This window comes from Acromyrmex echinatior, chromosome 13 (genome assembly GCF_024713525.1).
Source record: "Acromyrmex echinatior isolate Ae372 chromosome 13, ASM2471352v2, whole genome shotgun sequence".
Taxonomy (NCBI): Eukaryota; Metazoa; Arthropoda; class Insecta; order Hymenoptera; family Formicidae; genus Acromyrmex; species Acromyrmex echinatior.
In genome coordinates this window covers 10,160,100-10,180,101 of record NC_141864.1, presented here as the reverse complement: position 1 = coordinate 10,180,101, position 20,002 = coordinate 10,160,100, and the positions used below count along the sequence as shown (strand labels likewise).

General features: G+C 32.9%; 3 protein-coding genes across 7 annotated transcripts in view; 2 read left to right on the top strand and 1 right to left on the bottom strand.

The window, feature by feature from the left end:
• Nucleotides 1-908, bottom strand: part of Imp (IGF-II mRNA-binding protein) — a 150,563-nt gene extending 149,655 nt beyond the window's left edge. For all 3 annotated transcript variants that reach the window (XM_087412622.1, XM_087412625.1, XM_087412626.1), the window contains exons 1-2: nt 721-908; nt 289-334 (exon numbers count right to left, since the gene is read on the bottom strand). In XM_087412622.1, coding sequence (XP_087268748.1) covers nt 289-334; nt 721-813 — 139 coding nt within the window. In that variant the 5' untranslated portion in view covers nt 814-908. The remainder of the gene's footprint in view (nt 1-288; nt 335-720) is intronic.
• A 522-nt stretch (nt 909-1,430) lies between these two features.
• Nucleotides 1,431-6,362, top strand: LOC105146144 (uncharacterized). Its single transcript, XM_087412632.1, has 2 exons — nt 1,431-4,435; nt 4,869-6,362. Exons 1-2 carry the CDS (start codon nt 4,247-4,249, stop codon nt 5,247-5,249), a joined length of 570 nt encoding a protein of 189 aa, XP_087268758.1. The 5' UTR covers nt 1,431-4,246; the 3' UTR covers nt 5,250-6,362.
• Nucleotides 6,363-6,673: 311 nt separating this feature from the next.
• Nucleotides 6,674-20,002, top strand: part of LOC105146134 (uncharacterized) — a 131,988-nt gene continuing 118,659 nt past the window's right edge. The window contains exons 1-3 of one of the 3 annotated variants that reach the window (XM_011056203.2): nt 6,678-7,102; nt 13,285-13,585; nt 14,037-14,079. The gene's annotated coding sequence lies outside the window, so the exon portion shown is untranslated. Of the gene's footprint in view, nt 7,103-13,284; nt 13,586-14,036; nt 14,080-20,002 lie in introns of all 3 variants that reach the window. The other 2 variants (XM_011056204.2, XM_011056205.2) reach the window with 2 other exon arrangements.

Sequence of the window (20,002 nt, the reverse complement as noted above, 5' to 3'; positions counted from 1 at the left end):
ATATTTACATTTATATTATTATTGAAAGAGGGATTTGTAAAAGTTTTATCGTATATATATTAGGTGTTGGAATTAATTCGTAGCGTTTTTAATGAAAGAATGTTATTTATTTCACATGAGCATTAAAAAATACATTAATGAAAGTACTTCCCATCACTTGTAAAACGCTACGAATTAATTCCAACACCTAATATATATATATATATATATATATATATATATACATATATATATACGATAAAACTTTTACAAATCCCTCTTTCAGTAAATAATTGTGCAATTACTCACCGATCTGACACGCAGCGGCAGAGATGCGATGGAAACTATGTTGAATCTGCAAAATACAAGTACGTTGAAATTATAACGATCCTTCAATGTAATTAATGTTTCGCAAAATAATTGATACGCGCACGAAATTATTATAAATACTAAAACCATTAAGCTAACGCCAGATTAAACGCGACCCGTGATTCTCAATTTGTGACGGATTCGCAGAAATTGATTATTCGCTAGAATTTTCCACACTGTTCGCGTTTCGTTCATAATTTCTATAATGCAGTTCTGTATATACTAACTTCATTTATGATAATTCGCGCTCTTCGAATTCGTCGAAATAAGTTTCCGCTCGCAAATTGACACAAATGGTGAACGACAAGTACAACGAATCTCCGTGCTATTCATGATTTAACTTTAATTTCGCGATCACACAATAATACTCACTTCGTTACTTCGCCGTCGCTTGATGTCTCTTAGGCCTCCTCCTCTTCCTCTCAAGTTCTTTCGTCGCACAAATTCTATCACTTGCGAAAACATAATTAATTATAACCGTAATTATTCGAATATGAGAATCGCGCGTCACTACAGCACTCCCGACATTCGCGACACGCACTTTATTATACGTTGTGAAATGCGCGTATTATCGATAATCCGTGAATATATCGCGACTCTCCGTTACTAACTTCACATATGTAATTCGTTGAGTTATGTACGTTCTCGAACTGAAAATAATAGACGAACTATGATTTAGCCGAAAAACTCGAGGCACAAAATAAGATCTATTCGGATTCAAATGAGGGAGTAACAACCGTTTGTAAGAATTCGCGACAAACAGCGATTTGAAGGTTTGTTCTCCATCGCTCTTATTTCGCGGATGAACTAAGATCGCGACGATTATGATATTATGATACTATATGCAGAGATTAATTAGTCGCTTGATATAATTACTAATTGATCGTGAAAGATGCTTGGATTATTACCTCAGCACTTTGAACGCTTCGAACGGTGATAACGCTGCGCCGTTGTCTGCCGTTGACTGAGGCAGGGTTGCCAAATCGAAAAGAATAATTTCCTTAGAATTTGTAGTAAAATTTCCCGAGAAATTCATTTGAAAACGAAATGTGAGAAATTTCTAAAAAAGTGGAAAATTTTATAAAAATTTAGAGAAAAGTTCACAAAGTTCCTGAGAAAAAAATTTCCAAAAATTATTTTTTTATTTTATGTTTTATTAGTAAATAATGGCACAAACTGGAGTGAGCAAATTATTTTATTTTAATAATAAAAGTACTTCACAAAATGCAATGTAGCATTATTTATATAACGTTGCGAGTTATATAACTAAAAACAAATTGAAATGCATTAAAATATATTTAGACGTAAACATTTTTAGTAAGAAATATATTCTTAGCAAGCTTAACAAAGTAATATCACAAATTTGAGATCATTTACTTAATAGGAACTTTGCATGTATGTACATACATTAGTTCAGTCATAGAAAACAGATCAGGGCTCCTATTCTTGAGCACATATGAATAATTTTCGCATATGAAAATGACAGTTTCTCGATTGTGATTGGTCGATTATATACGGAATTGCTATTTTTGTATGCGATATTTGTTCAAGAATAGGGCCTCTATAATACTCCGAGCAGCGACTGCGACATCTATAAGTAATCTATTGAAATTCGTTAGAGAATCTCTACGAACAATATGTAATTGCAAAATATGTAGTTTTATACATTTCATAACAATTGTGTTGTAACTTTCTTTCGTATTTAAAAAATTATAAAATTTCCTGATATTTTTCTATAAATATTGAAAAAGTTTAAAAATTTTAGTAGATTTCGACTAAAATTTTGTTTTCCTATCAATTCATTAAATTTTATTGAATTTCAGGAAATTTCTTGTGACTTGGCAACCTGCTGAGATAAACAACGTGTACTGTGCGAGTTAAGGCCGAACGGCCGACTGACGATAACAAAGAATTCTTGGAAATTAACGCAGCTTACCATATTTCAAAATTTTCAAATTAATATCAACGATCGGGCTACTTATATATCTTTGTTCTGCAAACTATTTGTCTTACTTTTCGTTCAATATTAGAAAATTTGTTTAGACTGCGGTCGATTTGGATGTTCACGCGCTTTAATCGTCATTCTGTTTTTATCGTTCATTAGTCGTAAAATAAGAAGTACTGAAAAATATTGAAAGCGTCCAAATCGTCCACAGACTTAGCCATACTACGATTCGAATTTTAAACTAACTCGATACATGTATACATATATGTATATGATCAAATCTAAAATAATTTTGTTTTACATTAATTATATAGTGAGTGTAAAATGTATTCGTAGAGAGAAAATATTTTTTAAAAGAAATTTATCTTTACAAAGTAAATATTGAGCGAGAAATGAGTCATCAAAATGATGTTGAATTAATAATATGATAATTTGGGTCATCGAATTGTTGAATTAACTACGATGATTTCAACACCAATTTGACATCGATTCGGCGTTTAATTAATCATCATTTCTTGCTATGTAAATAACAATTTATTCATAAAAAAAATAGAAATACTGTATGTTTCTTAAAATTATATATACCAAAAAGATGTGTATTAATTATAGAAAATATATCATCTGAAAAATTAGCTAAAATTAAAAATTGTATTGTTTGGATACTCAAAAAGTATTCGTACAATCAAGAAATTTAGAATATCGTTTGCCAATGTAAGAACAGAATGTATTCATATATAAAATTGCTAATTAATGTTTATTTTCTGCAAATAAGATATTTTATAAAAAATTTCCTTGTACAAATACTTTTTGCTCTCACTGTAGGTATTATTATTTGACATTAATCTTTTTCGGATATGATACAGACTATAGACTATAGAGTTTTTTTATTATTTATTAAAAATAAATCTATTATTTAATTTTAAATTTTTATTCGAAAAAGAAAATTATCTCAGATTTGATCACAAATTCATGAAGTTAGCTTAGGATTTTTCGATTTTTCACTCGAATAACTGTTTTATTCAACTGAATATTTAAATTATTAAAAGACAATGATTTAAATTAATAGAATCTGTCTGTTTAATATAATTAATTTCTTACTAAATTTAGAGAGATATGATTGTCTTATAGTTATCTAATAATCGATTATTACTTATTTTAAAAAATGTGAGTGCGAAAAGAAAATCTCACTATTTTACCTCACTTCAAACTGCTGATTGACAAAACAGATTTAGGGACACGTTATTGAGTTTACGGTTATATTCATTTATTGCTAACAAAATAAATTACTGTTATAAACTTTGTCATGGATGAGGAAAAAAAGATCGATTTTGTTGAAATGGAAGCGAGAATGTTTGCACCTCTGGAGTGGGATTCACCGGCGATATGCAAAATTCAGGATCTCAAGGGAGCGCATTACGACGAAGCTCTGCGTTTGATAAAAGTTCAGCAGGGAGGAAAACCTAGAGAGAACACGCTCGCATTAAATAGTTCAACGCCAATTAATTACAAGCTTTGATCGTACGAAAATGACGTTTTTTTTTTCGACTTTCCTTGTTCTGCGTTTTATTTCCTATTTCTCTCATCTGCCAAATATTTTTTCCACAAAATTCGATTAGAAAATCACGGTTATCTCATTTATCACTCGCATGTTATCATCATGTAATTACTGAAACTTGAGGAAATGCATTACTTCAGAGAATTCTCATAAGATATCAATAGATATAGAGCTCGGATTATTCGCCAACCGACGTACTGAATTTTTGGCCTTATTGTTTCCTTACTATTTATAGAGGCAGGGATCAATATTCTCACTGATTTTATTGGCTCACTCTCTAACAATAATTTCATTAAAATTATAGAATAATAGAAAATAAAAGGTTCATTCATTTCTAACAAATGTAATAATAAAGATTATTGATTCTCTCGCAGCATCATTATTTTCGGGAGGAACCGATGTGCAAAACAATTGCCTTGTTGCAAGATGAAACGTCCGTCAAGTCATACTTAGAGCTTATGAGAGCATGGATGAAAGACACTACCAGTTTGGTTGCGCTTAGTCTGACATCTGGACGAGTAATTGGAGTTGCTGTTACTCGAATCAATAGCAATTCGGAGAAAAGCGACGTATACAATCGAGTACGAGTACGTAAGGTTTTGTTGTAGTTTCATAACTCTAATTCTTGCTTAACTTTGATTCAACTAACTCTTCATCTTTTTCTAAAAAGATAAAGAATAAGTTGAATCAAGATAAAGTTAACCTATATTGGGCTCAAAAAACGGACACCAGAATTCAATGTAATAAGAATACCAAATAACACTCTCATGTTAACATTATTATTACATTATACAAAAAAATTATATTTTATATGTAAATGGAAAAACTGGAGGAAGTATCCATCACTTAGGTGGTCTTTTAAGATTCTATAATATTATTTAGATTCTATAATATTATTTATCTTAAATAAGATTATAGAACTATGAGTAGCATTCTAAGATAAGTTTCTTAAGATCAGCTGAGATATAAGTCGAATTGAGTAAATTGAGTATATAACAAAAAAACATTTAATTGGTTTAGAATTTTGAAGGAGATGCACTAGAGAAAATTATGGGCCTGATGAATGCTCTAATAAAACGATCGAACGTATATGAAGAATTCGATTGCGACTTATATTTTCGAATCAAAGTTCTCTGTGTTCATCCATCTTACCAGCAAAAAGGCGTCGGCACGGCTCTATTGAAGGTTTGCATCCAAGTTGCGTCCAAATTGGGCATATCGGTTGTAGGTGGCATCTTCACGTCGGGTTTGAGTCAGTCGTTAGCCTTAAAGCTGGGCTTTCGTCTCATTGCAGAAATTCGTTACAGTCGCTGGGTTGTCGAAGACAGAATTGTGTTCGACGATACCGGCAAAGGGAATTACTCGGTCGCATTTATGGCAATACGAACACCTTGCGAGTAGTGTTACATATATAAATCACAGCAAGAGTACATACGTACACTTTTTTTAAAAAAAAAAACATGACGATCGAGAACGGAAGGAGGATAATTGTTTCGTGCATTAAAGCTATTTAATAAAATAAAATTTTTAGAACATAAATTTATTCATAATTCTTATTAATATGATTTTATAAATGTAAAATTTTAATTAATGACCAAATTTTATGATCTCAAAGAGAATATATACATATAGTGAGTGCAAAAAGTATTCGTACAGAGAAAATATTTTTTAAAAAAACTTTATTTTTAAAAAATAAATATTATCCAGCGAGAAATAAGTCATCGAATTGATGTCGAATTGATATCGATAGGATGATTTTAACACCAATACGTCGTTAATTAATGATCATTTCTTGCTATGTAAATAACAATTTATTCATAAAGAAAAATAGATTATATGTTTCTTAAAATTATATATACCAAAAAGATGTGTATTAATTATAGAAAATATATCATCTGAAAAATAAGCGAAAATAAAAATCTCTATTGGATGCTCAAAAAATATTCATATAATCGAGAAATTTAGCTTTTAAAATTAGGAATGCGAAACTCGTTTGTTAGAACAGAATATATTCATTGTTAATAATAAAATTGCTAATTAATGTTTATTTTTTACAAATAAGACTTTTTCTAAAAAATTTCCTTGTACGAAAATTTTTTCTCACTGTATATGTATTTAAAAGAGTACAGCCGGTAATTCTATTCGCGAGGAGTGGGAAATAAAGATCTCGACATGTATCGTGTGTCGATGTGTTATACCGTGATATGAAGCTACGAATGACGATAGTAATGTTTCCAACGATAGATTAAATTCGTTTCCACTTTGAAAAGATACACCAATTTGAAAAATGTATTGTTATTCCAACACAGCTTGTACTTTTATAATACTAAAAAAACCAATATATCCATAAACTAATTACTAGAATAAGATGTTTTTGTCATCAACACTCAAACATTTTACATAATAATTTTAACGGTTCAACACAATTATTTTCAAATTTGTATCAAATAAAACTATTATAAATTTTTCATTAAGAAGATTATAGCAAAATTGTTTTCTTTTTGCATAGATAAAACACTTGCAGATATTTAAAAAAAAATAGAAAGACAAAGAAATTTCTGTTCGGTTACTGATAATACTTTATAAACGGTAACAACGGTTTATTTCCTCAAATCAGAGACGAAAGATCATTGAAAAAGAGCTATATTAACATTTTGATCGACTGTAAATATAATGTTTAAGTGACTAAATCTTGAGCGATTCGACGGTAGGGTTCGTTGGCGCGGCGGCGGCGCGAGCGGCGGGGTTCCGCAAGTTCCTTCCGTTCGAACTTGGTGGATATGCGCGCGCGCGAATGGCGACATGCGCAGAAGGTCGTCGCGACGGCAGCGGTTAGAGCGGCGGTGGCGGCGGCGGGCCGGGCGGACGCCGGCAGTCAGTGCATGACGGTCTGAGGTTTGTATCGATATCGTATCTCCGCGCACGGTCCGCTCGCTCGCGGCAGGGAAAGGGAGAAAGAGAGATAGAGACGGTTCCCGGGGCCGCGCGACTCCGTGACGTTACTACGACGCGAGCGGATCGTTCGTCGCGCGTCGTTCCCGAATCCCGCGTACTCCGAAATTTCTCTACGAGGCTACGAAATTCGCGCCGCGAGATAGAGGCAGGGACGCGCAGTGCGTGACGAAGAAGGTGTGTGACGGTAATCGTCGAATTTACGCCGCCAGACGGATTCGGCGGAGCTACACACCGGCGTGAGGAGACGTGAGAGAAGGCGGGAGGGTAGAGAGGACGGAAGTGCGCGACGAGTCATCCCGGTGAGTAACGTGGATTTCATTTCGGTACAGACTCAACGCGAGAATTCACGAGGCGGCTAACCTTCTGACGCGTCGACGTCGGGATTTCGCGCGGCCTCGTGAACTTTTCCGAAGAGTGCAGCTCGCTTGCGAAAGGAGCGAGTCGCGATCGATGAACGATTACGCTTAATGTGAATTAATAGGTCTGTTTGAATCGTTTGAACTTTCCACAAATTTATATATATATATATATTTTTTTTTTATTTCTCTGTTATATTATTTGCAGGTGGTAATATATATGTATTTCATTATTTAGATTTAATAGTTAATTTCAAATTATTAATATTTAAATTTAATGTATTAAATGTAGAAATTATTATCTTATGTTCGATTGAGTTTTAAAAGGAAATAAATATATATTTGGATGTTGAAAAGAAAGAAGCGAAGATGCTGAGTGCAAAAAGTACAAGCAACGCAAACAGACTTATTATTACTTTCTTTATTTTACGGTCGCTTCGATTTTGTGATAAGGTAGAGAGAGGCGACTTTCTCAATATATTTCGTTATCCAAACGCGTATATATTTCGAAGATTAGGATGAAGTAAAGAATTATGAAGTAAAGAAATATTTGTGTTATCTAACAAATATTGAAAATATGTATAGAATTATCTGTACGAAAATAAGATAAATAGATTAATTGAATATTCCATAAAGAACATTTAAGGATAGACTTCTGAAATTATTTTCAGACGAAAATTTTAATGTTAAAATGTCAAGGCTAGAAATAGGTTTTGAATTATAAGCGAATTTAAAGTTAGCGAATTATATCGCCTCAAAATTGTACGTTTAAGTATGGCACAATGCAAAGTGCTAAAAGCAAAAGCTATTATCGGCTTTTTTTAATATAAAGATTATTTTTCAACATAAAGATTACGTATGTGAAGATAAAATTGATTATAATTATTGATATCTACTATGAAAAATATTTTTTCTTGATATTTTGATATTAGAATTTTTTGTTTCAAAATGATTTCAGGAAATCTCCTCTGAAGCGTTGTTACGATCTTTACAGGATCTTGCATAAAGCCATGACGAATTAAAAATAAAATTTAAATTAAAAAAATTATGTTTAAGGCGAAAAATATTTAAGATGTTGTTTAATAAAAAAATTCATTTAATAAAATGACTAATTGAATTACGTAATTGCAGAAAAGGAATGTAACGATATTTTACTGGTAATTGATTATTCTTTTCTGTAGCATTTGCTTTATTGGTAATCCATTTAATGTATGAGCAAAGATTCAGTTAAGAAATCACAAAAGAACATGAAAGAAACATGAATTCAGCATTTTAAGAACATATACCATTCTGATTGTGAAATATATTTTATCTCATAGAAAGAAGATGAAGCAATATTTAATAAGAGACGCGTTATGGTCTGTAATATTATTATTAAAGAGGAAATTTCATATGAGCATAATGAAATTGTAAGACTTTACGTTGCACGTTTAGTCTGTTTATCATCGCAAAGAAATCACGAGTTTCTCATCTCGTCTCGAGTGACACTCGCGCGTGCCTCTGATTATAATAAGAGATGCTCATATCTTCAACCTCTTCGTAGAATAGAATTTTGTCACGCGTCGTGACTCTCATAATTTTCGAAAGATCATCAGTAACTTACTTTTCTCCTTTTACAAAGGAAAGGAGAAAATTCGAAATTTCGATGTACTCGAAATCTAAAACAGTATGGTTGGCAATTAATGGTACGTTATTTTCTATCGAGAGAAGACATGAGAGTTCTCGAATCGCGATATTTCGAAACAGCAATTATTTTACGGGACCATTTTGCGCGATGACGTCTCTTCGTTAGTCAATTTCCATCGGACATCCTTGGAACACGAGGGTCAATGAGCGACACGCTTGCTCGACACGATGTTTAACGATCTGGAAAACGCTCGGAGGGGATCGACTTGCAAGGCGACAGCCTGTGGAGTGTATCTATGACTATGTCTTTATTTCATCATTAACTTCTTTATAATCGTAATAGAAACTGTCTCAATTCAATATACAACACCTAGAGCTCAATACAACTAATTCTTTATTCTTTCTTCATTCATTTTCTATTTTTTTTTTATTCACAAAAGGTTTTGGAACAAAAGGTCGTTGAACCTTAAATAAGCAATTAAGAAAAAATTAAATCTTGGTTTTTTTGTGATTTTACGTGAATGAGCTGTATTTAATGTTGAAAATTGAAGCAAAGATTAACTCGAGCTAAATCACTCGCGTGATTTTAGTATTTCAACAAATTTTTAATTTTACATAGAAAATTTGTGTCAAATTTAACATTTTTTACATATCCCAAACGGTCCACTCCAATTTTTGTGTTGAATTAATTAACACAAGATGAACATGTTAAAAAATAACACAAATATTATGTAAAAAATAAATCCAAAAACGTGACACTGACACAATTTACACGCAATCATATTTCTTTATTAAAACTAACATTTATAATATGTTAACACATTTTATTCATTTATCTTAGAATTTTTGTTTTAAAAAATGTTATTTTTATGTTAAATTCACTTACTCATAAATTATGTGTTATTTTAACACTAAGAAATTTTGAAAGTCAATTTAAATAAAAAGTCATATGTTAAATCAACACTCAGACATACTAAAAATTCGACATAAAATTTTAACGAGGACTCGAGTGGACTGTTTCTAATAAAAATACAAAATACTTTATACTGCACTTTGTTGGAACATTTTAGATGGAAATTAAAGCATCGAGGTCTAAGTAAAATCACACGTTGGTATTGTGAAATACTGTTTATTTCCTCATCAATCTATGACCGCGATTTCCTCGCGTTGTCGCGTTTAGTCGATCGGGGATGAAGGTTAGTGTAAATGGACAAGACTAACTTTGACATTGCCACGACGTGCGATATGTGTATAGTGTACAGAAGTCGATGTACGGGAAAGGTATGTCGAGCTGGTTTGAAGTAACAAGATAATCCGGGCGCCGCGACGCCGAGTTACGAAATCGTTTGAGCGAGCAATTCGCGAAAGATTCAAGTGACTGGGAAAAAAATATCGATCACAAAATAAAATTTTACGAAAAATACGCGAGCATTTTCGTAACTACTTTGTAAGACTCGCAAATAGAGCGCACACGTTTCTGCATTTGTGATCGCAAATATGTAGAACAATTTGATTCTTACTTTAATGTACATAAATATTGAAGTATTAAATCATTCAATATTCATGTACATTAATAATGAAAAGATATTCCCGAATGTACATATTTGAGTAGTTTTCAGATCTTTATACATTTGATAATACAATTGATTGTTATATAATTACATATACCTAATCCATATATTAATAAATTATTCTTTTGGAGTATCAACATAAAATTATATGTCTCGATAAAATACTTTTAATATGAAGGATTAGCTGAAAAATTTTATTTTATTTCAACTCCAGGTTCATATCGGAGTTTAACGTAAATCGTCGATCCGGAAGTCGTTCCCTTCATTGCTAAACGCTTCTTATCGGGACCATTAGATATACGCTGTTTATCGAGTTTGAGGTTGGAAACGGTAACCGGTGGGAGAATCTTCGTTGCCGATTACGGTCGTACCGGAAGCGGAAAGTCGCTGCCGAGGCACGACTATGCGTTGTCGATGACTTCGCGAAGAGATTGTGCGTTCGTGCACGGTATGGAGCATTCGCGTTAATGATAATGATAATCATATTAATGACGATAATACTGGGCGGATTCGTAACAATCATGCAAAACGCAATTTCGGAATGGACTTCAATACGGATCTATTATTGCAATATTATTGCATGGTTACATGCTCGATAATGCATAGAGAAACGGAACGTTTAGCCCTTTATTTAACCTATCATAATGAAATATAATTATTGTGTAATTAGTTTATCCGATAATATTTTGACTAGATAAAATTAAAATTTTTTTTCGTAAAATTGATTATTTAAATCCTTTTATATTTATTAAAATTAAAATGTTGACTTTGAGTATACAATTAATTTCATCGATAAATGAGTATCATTGGTAACAATACGTTTTATAATATGTTAACATAATAATTCGAGCAGTGTCGTTTCTAAGGTGTTGAGAGTTAATTTCACGTGGCAAATCGTACGCGTATTCTCTCACGCTGTAAGAGAGAGAACAGTAGCGTATTTATGTGCATCAAGTATCGTATTTATAAGAATACTTTAGTGTCAAGTACGGTCAAGCAATGAGTTTACGAAAGTTGACGATAAACTGAGTAGTTGAATGTCCCGATTCCTCGTTCTCCTCGTTTTATCGTCTCGCCGATAGATATTTTCAAGGAACATTTCCTACTTATTTGATAAGGAAAGTTGCTGACTTGTTATTACTTAGTATCTCATTAATTTCTAACGGCTAAGACATCAAATAATTTTTATGCACAAGGAAAACTTGGTATGTAAAAATACTTTTAATGTTTAACTTCTATGTTTCTCATTTAGAGATATGTAAGTTAAAATTTCTTAAAAATAAGGATCTTAATTACGAGTTAATTTAATTTTATTATTTTCAATATTTGCAATTTTGACGTTTAATGTGTCATCAGTTCTTGAAAGAGAACTGTATATTATGTACTAGTAATTTTTTAATTGCATATCTCGAGTGTCTGTTGAGTCGAGAAAAATTATATATCTCTCAAGTACATATTTCAAGAATGACATGAGAAAAAAATTATGTTTAATGATTTAAATGTAACAGGGCTTATTACCGTTCAGGTACACGTTTATTTATAACAAATATTTTTATTGCGATTGTTTGGCCTTGACGTCATACCGTGGGCTTTTTTATTTACACATATGGCCGCCTTTTAGTAATTTAAATGCTCAGTTGAATAAAACAATTGTTCACGCAAAAAAATAAATTTTCAAAGGATTATCATATATCATTTAATATGTTTTATATTTTAAATGATATTTTTGGAGCAATAATTTTCTTGTTCTACATTGATTAATAGATAATACTATTATCGATAAATTTGTTGGAGATTTAATCTTTTTTAGACATGATGTGTATATACACATCTATATATACATATATAGATGTATCAGATATAAGTTAAATGTTTATTTGAAAAACGAAATTATCTACGTTTGAAAAATATTTATGAAAATTAATTTATAATAATTATTTATTAAGATTTTAATAATATAAAAGTTGTGATATTTCTTGCTGCAATTTAATTTGATTTTCTTGATATACAAAAATCATTCACTTCACCTTAACTGAATAAAAATTTCTATAGAAATCACATTAATTTATAAATATATTTTCTACCTTGAAACGAAAGTATCTTTTATTTTCTACATGAATATTAGGTTTAACAATTTTATCCAAACGGAGTAATTAATTAACTATTTAAGCTGCCGCGCGAGAAGAAAAGTAAATTTATGTAATTAAAGTTTGAACAATTATATTCAGATCACACATTCATCGAGTTAGGATTCGAGTCACTATATATGCACTAACAATGAACTTCCTAATCGAGCGAAAATCTGTTGTCTTTCACCTCGTGCAACGTGAGTTAGCAGAACGGGATGTGTGCTGATAACTTGATCGTTAATATCAATTTGAAAGATGTTACATACAAGCATTCGGATAAACGTTTATTTCCAACAAATACTTTGGCCTTCTGACGTCATACTGCGTGCTGTTGTTTACAATATCGGTCGCCCTTGCCGCATTCGTAATGCGACATTCGTGCCGATAGGCAGCGACGCGGCGTGGCGTTATCATTTTTCAAAGTATCGAGAGGGAAATGCGAGCATCTTTTACGATTAATTAGTAATTGTTACACCAAGCGACTAATTAATCTCTGCGTACAGCGATAATCGTTTGTCGAGGCGAGTTGACTTATTCATCCGCGAAATGAGAATGATGGAGAATGAAATTGTAGATCAATGACTGCGTTCGGCAGAAAAAGCAGCTTTGCAATTATTGTAAAATCGATACAATTGTTTTTTGCTTTCGGTTTCTTATAGATCTGAACGTATAAGCCATACATATTTTTCATTCTATTCGTCCCAATTCTTACGAACCATTGTCCTTCGATTGAATAAATTTTATTTTGCACCTCGACTTTTTCGATAATTAAAACATTTAGTTCGTTTATTATTTTCAGTTCGAAAACGTGGATTAACATACATGGCTCATCGGATCGTGTGATTTTTAGTAACGAACAGTCGCAATATATTTACCGATTATTAATAAAATACGCGTGTCTCTCTCGCAACGCAGTAAAGTGCATATCGCGTGTGTCGGGAGTGCCGTTTAAAGTACCGCGCGATTCTCTCATATTCGAATAATAATTACGCTCGTATAATTAATTACGTTTTCGCGAGTGAAAGAACTTGTGCGACAAAGGAAACTGAGAGGAGGAGGAGGCCTGGGAGGCATCGGGACGACGGCAGAGCAATCACGAAGTGAGTATTTCGTACATTGTGTCTATTTATATATTGTTTTATGTATTGTTTTATATATTATTGCGTATCTGACACGTGATCGCGAAATTAAAATTAAATTATGAGTACCACGGAGATTCGTTGCATTTGTCGTTCACCATTTGCGCCAATTCGCGAGCGGAACGGTTTTTCGACGAAATCAAAGAGCACGAATTCATATCGCCATAAATCAAGGTGGTATATATAGAGCTGCATTATACAAACGGTGAACGAATCGCGAGCAGCGTGGAGAATTCTAGCGAATGATAAATTTCTACGAATCCGCTACGAATCGAGAATCACGAGTCGTGCTTAATCTGACGCTAGCTTAGTGGTTTGTAATTATTTCGTGCGCGTAACAATTATTTTGCGAAACATTAATTATTGTATATTAGAGCATCACATATAATTTCGACGTATTTGTATTTTGTAGGTTCATAGTTAGCATCGCATCTCTGCCGCTGCGCGTCGGATCGGTGAGTGAGAAATTGCATAGTATTATTGAAATAATGGATTTGTAAGTTTTTTATCGTTTATATCTATATACAGAAGATGTGTCACAAAATGCATAAGACATTCCTTCATTTAATAAAAATGTTAATAATTACTAAATTTCTGACATTTTTATCTGATTTTATTATAGTCTTTTTTTCATTTATAATATATTTGTTTATACATTCAAATTGCACTAAGTTTATTTTATAATTTTATATGTAAGTAATTGTTTGGAATTTTAATTGATCTCAAAACAAAGTGTAATTGTTTAATTGCTCGCGGTCTCATACACAGATATGAAATTTCACTCTGAATGTGTCATTGTTAGCTGTAACGCTTTTGAAATCAAACTGCATCGGATTTCAAGTAACGATACATATTTAATAATAAATGTACGGGCTTTGGATTATTTTATATTTTTAATTAAATTAGCTATATTAAAGTTGCTCTAAATTTATCCGATGTTTTTTTTTTTTTAATAAAATCGATCTTTAATGAAATTTTTAATTTTTTATAAGACATTTTATGAGACATCTCTTTATTTAAATATAATTTGAAAAATTGCAAAAATACCGTTTTGGCGTGGATTTTACGCGGTTATTGACCATGATCTCCGTAATTATGATGCATTGTGAGCTTTTCAAGGATATTGAGTTACTGCCGATCGATGAAGTTCTTACAGCGTCATTTTCGCTTCGTTTTTCTCGTTTTCCGATATTCGTAATTCATCAAAAAATTCCATCGCGTTCATTGCATCCTCGTTTCTTCTCAGAAATATATAGGATGTCATATCAACGTTGAACATTCTTTTTTTAATTTTAGATTTTTTAATAGATTGGCAAATGATTTTTAATTTTATAAACATATAGTTATTGCAATCTGTCAATATGCGATATTAAATATTTTGTCAATTATATCGCGAATTAAAATTTTCTTAAATTGGAACTGAGAAATCCTTACTTATAAGTTTATCGTCAAAACTCAATTTGCCGTCTTGTAATTTTGAGTTACCTCCTTGCGAATAAATATATTCCGACAGCTTTATTTCAATCGTAATTTTTTTTTTCACTTCTCTTAGCTTGTTTCTCGTATACGAGACATCCTATATATAAGTTCATTGTTTATTAATAGAGTTCTACTACTTCCGCGGTAATGCTCTTTAGCAACGAAATGCTTCGGGTGCGGAGACGAGAAAGAGCCTTTTTACCACGAATATTTGCATTCGCATACGTACACACATGAACGTATGTGTGAAATTCGTTCTCTTATTTCGTATATATTACATATGTAATACATACATAATATATATATGTACGTGTATATGAACTGACTTACTTTCTGTGCATGAAGCTCGATACGTTTCGTGTACCCATACGTGCATTTGTATGAAACTTTATTTGGCTTGCTTGTATAAAAGTAACATATATATATATATATAATATGTGCGAATGAGCGTATGAATGTACGTGTAGGATGTACACACCCTTTTCCGCGGAGCTCGGTTCAGCACCTAGACAGAAAGAAAAAAAAATGCTCAATAAAAATAACTCTTAAAGCGGTTCCAACGGTCTCGTTTCGTCTTTTGTCAGCTTTTTGACTGAGAAGAGTCTGATTTATTACGCGGTTACGAAAGATGTCGCGAGTAGAATAAGTACAGAACGGTACATGAATGCTAATAGTATACGACCTTTGCGTCGCATATTTCTTAGATGAGTACTGTACTTTACTTTAGCAATTTCCTATAGCAAATCTTTGGAAGGAAGTACCTGTGTAAAATCTTGATTGTTATCCAAAAGGAAATTTGTTTTAATTATTTCTATTTCTTAAATAACTGCGATTTCTTCGGCAGCTTTATTAATAATCTAACATATCGGTTAATTTTTTTTATCTCAATCCAATAATCTTTTATTTTTTTTTTATTTTTTTTTAATTCGTGAGAGAGACTAATAGTCGAAGCTAATCAAAAGATTAAAGCTAATTGATTATAGATAAAGTCGTTTATTAATCAATTACGAGTCATGGTCGCGTTATATAAACCTCGGAATATACAAAGTGCGCGATCAGCATATCGATGGGGATTCTGGCTCTTATCGTGCACTGCGTTTACAAATATTACTTTATCAGGATTGTAAAACACACCAACACGTACATACACATAAAATACGCAAACATCGGATGAATCGCGCAACTGAATGCTGCATACGGTGATAAACGCGCCGGTTATCCTCTATCATCGATATAACGATTCCTTGTATTTTCAAAAGCAGATTATTATTTTATCCCCGCTTTACCTCTCTATATTGCATGACATATCACATCATATGTATATATACGTAGAGTATATTAATCATTTTTTAATCGTTGCGTAACGCTTCGATTTTTAGCATGCAAATGTATACGTTTTATATATTGCGAGAATTTATTTTTTATCGAAAATTTTAATAAATGTCGTGTTTATCAAAAATAATTTAATATTGCAAATAGTACGCAGTTGAATATTATGAATGAATAATTTTCATCGCCAATTTTTATTGAAAAATATTTCTCTGATGTGAACACAAACACATGATGTACGAAACTGTACACTATATATGCATGTATATAGGCATACATTATTCGTTATTATTTCTATCGTCTATCGATCTTTCTGCTCCGTGGCGTGTGTAATACTACCCTCTTTCGGCGAACCTTTGATTAAAGCTTCGTTGTTGAGACCAAAGGATTAATTGAGTGTTTTCTGCATTAAGGATTCACAAAACTCCTCATCTTCGCCGCCACTCGACCGAACCTTCTCATGCGAGATTACGTTGAACATATAAAAAATCCCTGTGACTTCCCTCTTTTTTTTCTCTTTTTTCGGCTGCCTTGAATCTTGAGACAATTGCTGTCGACGTGGATCTCGTGGCACTCGTCTTTCTCATCCGGTTTTCTCCCGAGGGATGCTTTTATCGTGAATGTTTACAGGGTTTATCTGCGCACCCTTTCCATACTGCCATGCACCAGAGTCACTTTACGTCCACAACCCTTAGTAATATACGCAGCATGCAACGCATATGTGTTGCACCCCTGCAGAGTACCAGATTTTTCGTGGGGCGTTTTTAATTTCTTCAGGGTTTGGGGGACTAAAAGGTTTCCTTTGAAGAGAACATGCGCCCTTTTGAGAGAAATCTTATTTACGAAAAGAATAATTTTTGAATCCTTCCAGTAAATGAAAAAAAAAGGGCAACACGAGATTGAGGACTTGTATAAAAATTAATTTTTGTCTGAAATCTCATTGTAGAATTGAATTCAGCTTTGAATTTGACGCGATGAAAGTAATTTAGATTTTGTTGAATTTTGAAACCGTGCTTTTACGAAATATAATTTCCCAGGAATATTATTCACGACAATTTAATTTGACCGTCGCGCTGGTCCAAGAGTTAGTTCGTTCGAATATGATGATAATTTACTCGGGAATCGTTGATTGCTGTAAGTACGTAATTCGCGCTTCACGAGGATAGAAACACGACGACGGTCGTTCTTGTAAAGGACGATACAGAGATAAAGAAATAAGGGGCGTTCGTTCGGAACGCGTGCCTTCACTGCTTTTTAGAGCTGTGACGTGCAGGTGCAACCCTCGTGTTTCGGCGGTCTGCACGCGATTCCAACATTAATTTTACGTCGCACGCGTGCCGCGATAACTTCTGCTGACGTATCCCCTCAGTCTCGTGCCCGGTTTTCCATCCCCTATATTTGCGTGCACTGTTTCCATATTTTTTCTTAATCGCGTCACTTAGGTAAGCGAGTTGTAATTTGCCATGCGTCTTCATGAACTTGTCGCTAGCTTTACGCTTGGAAAATCGCCCAAGTCCCATCAGCATTCCGATGAATCGTGTCTAAATTTCTATTTTATTAATCATTACTTTCTTTGAAATTTTTTTAGCTAAATAAAAAAGCGTATATTAGTAAATAACAGTTATTTTAAGAGCTTGTAGAATTTAATTCGGTTCATTTAGCTTGTTTATCGTTTGAAAGAATTTTTGAATTAATTATTTCTATTATTGCGTCTCGTATTCCATATACCAAACTGATTCTATCTATCTTCATTCGTTATTTTCTCGTAATAACATTCTTGAAATGAAACTTTACAATGAAATTTTTTAATTATTCAAATGTATAAGATTATAATCATTTGCTGGCTAGCAAATAATTTGTAATTTTATAAGCTTCGACAATATCTGAACTGTGCATTTAAAAAAATGGATAAGAAACATGAAATGGTTACCTTCCTATTCCCCACGCAATAGAAATATCTTCAGGAATTTATTACAGTACAGGTTTTAAGATTTAAGGAAAGATTCAAACGCGGTACATAAATTGCCAATTTTTTTTAACAAGATTGATCTTAGATTGTATAAAAATTATATGTAATTCAAGTACAAAACGTGAAGGCTTCTCGATACCTCAAAATTATTAAATTTCAGTGAGAATTTAATTTCCTCTATATCACAATTGTAGAAAAATCTATTTTCCATCGATTATTAGTAAATACAGATATTTCTCTGTTTTAACGTCGAAATTATAATAATTTCATTTTTTTATAATGTTATAATTTTACGTTGCAAGTTGCCTAGATCGTAAACAGTTGTTTGACAGAAACAGTCTCTGTTTAAATGTTAGAACAGTTGCATAAATCATGTTATATGTTTTTTTTTCGCGTTACAACTAGATAGAGTAATTTGCGTTTGGTAGGGTCCAGCAAAATTCCATTTTCCAAATGTCGGTGTGCACCGCGTGCGCGACAATCTCATCTGAATCACTTCGGCTCTCGTCACGTTCGTCGGCTCAGTAATTTGGAAACTTCACGAACGCCAGTTGGAGTTTGTACTCGGAGCTTGTATTGAATTATACAATGCGCACGGCTGCATCGCGCGTTCCATAATGATGCACCTCATTCTGCAAAATTACCGTCAGATAAGGTTGTTCGCAACGGGAGGTGAGACGATTATTATGCACTCGCGCCAATGTTGGACTCGACGAAGGCTTGTCGTAGTGAAAATGGAATGCGATTATATCGGCCGCTGGTTGTAAAAAAGTGTGATTCCATCGGTGTCGTCTGTATATTTGCTCGCGATCTTTTCTCAAAGTGTGTGAAAACGTTATATAAAGTATTCATGATGATTAAGGGTAGCACAAACTGTTGCAATCTTATCTGCGAATAATAATGTTGGATCTCTTCAATGAATTCAATAACATATATTCCATCAGAAAACATATATTCCATCTTTCGTATTTTATGAAATATTTATTTAAGAAAATCATATATTTCCGCATTCTTTATAAGTTTTATTTTGAGAAGACGAAAGCGAGGAAGATGTATTTTTGGAGAAATATTTTTCTCAGTGTTTAAAGCAAGCTGGGTTGCCACAAAACTGGAAATCAGGGAAATCAGGGAATTTTGTAAAATGTTCTAAACTTAAAATGTGACAATTCTGGAAAGATTCGCACATAATTATATTAATTATCAAATCGTGAATTAAACCTCCGTTTTTAAGCAAGTAAGTGTATATATCCTAAGCACAGAAAATTAACAAGTTCGATTTATTTCCGCGAAAGGGTTAGAAATTCAGGTTTCTTGTTCTTCGCATTAGAGGCGTGCGTTTAGAGTGTCGATTCATCGACACGTTTTCACAGCTGCCGCGTCCAGAAGGCGCCCGTCTAAATTTACTCTTGGGCCTCCTCTTTCACGCCCTTCCTCGTCCTCTTCCCACGTCTCCATTTCCCCCTTTCGCCTCTTCTGTCGACTTTCCGGTTTCTCGGCGCCCTTAACGATGCTCTCACGGAAGTACGTTAATGTACATGCTTGCCCTATTATTAGATCGTCTCGCTCGCTTTCTCGATCCTTTCGTTCGCTCCTTCATTCGC

Excerpts from the sequence above, each read along its gene's own strand:
- LOC105146144 (XM_087412632.1), top strand. The coding sequence starts at position 4,247 with ATGTGCAAAACAATTGCCTTGTTGCAAGATGAAACGTCCGTCAAGTCA. Across the intron at positions 4,436-4,868 it reads ACGTATACAATCGAGTACGA|AATTTTGAAGGAGATGCACT; the intron begins GTACGTAAGGTT and ends TAATTGGTTTAG.